The sequence below is a fragment of the Anopheles darlingi genome, chromosome 2 (assembly GCF_943734745.1).
Source record: "Anopheles darlingi chromosome 2, idAnoDarlMG_H_01, whole genome shotgun sequence".
Lineage (NCBI taxonomy): Eukaryota > Metazoa > Arthropoda > Insecta > Diptera > Culicidae > Anopheles > Anopheles darlingi.
The window spans coordinates 82,116,153-82,118,225 of NC_064874.1; the positions used below are offsets into that span (position 1 = coordinate 82,116,153).

Consider the following 2,073-nt stretch of genomic DNA (forward strand, 5'->3'; position numbering starts at 1 on the left):
CCAACGGCGTCGTTTTCCTTCCTGCTGCTACTGCTGCAGCGAAAGATGGCACGGCATGACCAGCAACGCCTCGGCCACTGCCACGAAACACGGGACCTGCGTGACGCGCCGCGTAATCATTTCACTTTCCTGCCCAAGGTTACGGCCCAAGTGGTGCCCTGTGTGACCACACGACTGGTCGGATGGACTGCCAGCAGTCGATCATAAATTGAGCCATTTGCACCTTTTACTGCCCCAAAAGCTGCCGGTAGGTTTCCGGTTTGGTGTGTATGTGTGCTTCGTTCGTTCTGTTTCGTGCTGCGTTTGTCTGTTGGTTGGCGGCTTTCGTTTCGGTTTCGATCATCATACCCCCGGTAATCGTTCGGTAATCGATAAAAGAGGAACGTCAATTCCATCCAGGGTGGTGCGTCCGAGTAAGTGCACCGCAAGACACGAGTGCCAGGGATTAATACGGACGCGAGCGAGCGAACGAGCGAGCGAACGAGCGGCCGGAATTATTACAATGTGCGCTGGTGCAGAAAGCGAGGCGCTTTAATGGAAAATATGTTATAACCACCTTTATCGACCCAAAGGGATCCTTCTGCCAGCCGGCCGGCTGCAGAGCGGTGGCTGGTTGTCGATAATGTTTTCCTTTAATTAGCTTTAGTTGTTTCGTTTTGTAATTGCACTGTGTGCACGCAGAGCGTCGCTCGATCATTATAGTATCTGGATCGCATTCGAAATTGTTAGTGTCTGTTAACGAGTCGTTAAAGAAATGATAACTGCATTGCTATTTATCAATCAAACTGTCCCCCCCCCTCGCATCCCTTTACACACATACACAAATTTAATTTCATTTCATTAGCCCCCGTGTGTAAGCATGCACTCATTGCCCTATTATCCGGTATTATCCTTTCGCTTCGCATTGGGCATTGCCAGTCGAAATTGAAATCAGTCGAGCAGTGACGGCTGTATGATGATATGATGAAAGTATCAGCAAAGTAACATTACTCTTTCCTTTATCACCTTTCTCCCATTTTGTTGCAGGATGTGCTAGAGGAGTACGAGGAGCGAGTGAAGCGGCGAGGCAAGATGCCGAAAATTGATCAATCCTGTCTCAAGTGGACACCGTTTGTTCCACCTGCACCGTCAACGCCATCTTCCTAGCGCCAGCCGTACATGAACAATGTTCACAATCACTACAGCAACAGTACCGCCGTCAACCATCCTTCGACCGGGAATCCGCGAACGACCAGCACTGTTTGAGAAAGAGCAGTGATCCCGAAGAGGTCCTTATCCGAGGCATATGTTGCATGTCTGTGAACAAAGATACACTCCGGTCTCATACTCACTCACGGTCCAGCAAAATCATTGATTGATTAGAGGAAACTGAACGGCGCATCCGGCGCACAGGAATTGTCAGCAGATTATATCGTGTACAGTAGTAGAATGTGCTATTCCCATGCTCTCATGTATTCGTATTAGTAACATGCTTGTAGCGTGCGTAGACCATTAGGTACGTTAGATGTGAGTTTTTAACTTTTAAACCAATTCTAGACTAGAGCAATTGATGTAGGTTTTATTGAATCGACGACTGTTCACTAGGAGCAATAGAAGATAGGGGAGTGTGACCGTGCAAACAGTGTTATTTATCTTCGATCTAATTCGTCCGTCAACCCTGATCGCTAAGAATAGAAAAATAAAATCTCAGATATGCTCAGATATAACACCAAGTCCTGCAAAAAAATATGTTGCATTAACGCGTGCCGCACCAGTGTGTTCCAGTTGCCACAAAAAGTGGTGGTATTCGCGCGCGCAAAGATGGAAAGCGTGCCACGTAAACGTAGCGGAATGTCGGAAGGCTTCGCAAAAAATAAGAAACTCGACGCGACCACGACGCGACCACGACGCGATCCCGGGATCCCGGGAGAAAAAAGAACCGCGATTCATCAGGGCCGCGCGAGGGTCCCGAAGGTATGCCACGCGTTTCCGGATGCGTCATTATGTTGGGAATTTCCGAAATAAAAAAAACCGGTCTAGATGGTTTGCGAGCAGAAAAACAGAGGATAAATCTCGAGTTGAGCAGGAAGATTG

The 2,073-nt window shown here is 48.1% G+C and overlaps 1 protein-coding gene across 1 annotated transcript in view; it reads left to right on the forward strand.

The window, feature by feature from the left end:
• The window catches only part of LOC125949823 (histone acetyltransferase KAT7), a 52,833-nt gene extending 51,126 nt beyond the window's left edge, over positions 1 to 1,707 (forward strand). Inside the window, exon 7 of the mRNA XM_049677217.1 lies at positions 1,027 to 1,707. Within this exon, the coding sequence (XP_049533174.1) occupies positions 1,027 to 1,146 (120 nt within the window). The 3' untranslated portion in view covers positions 1,147 to 1,707. The remainder of the gene's footprint in view (positions 1 to 1,026) is intronic.
• The last annotated feature ends 366 nt before the right edge of the window (positions 1,708 to 2,073 follow it).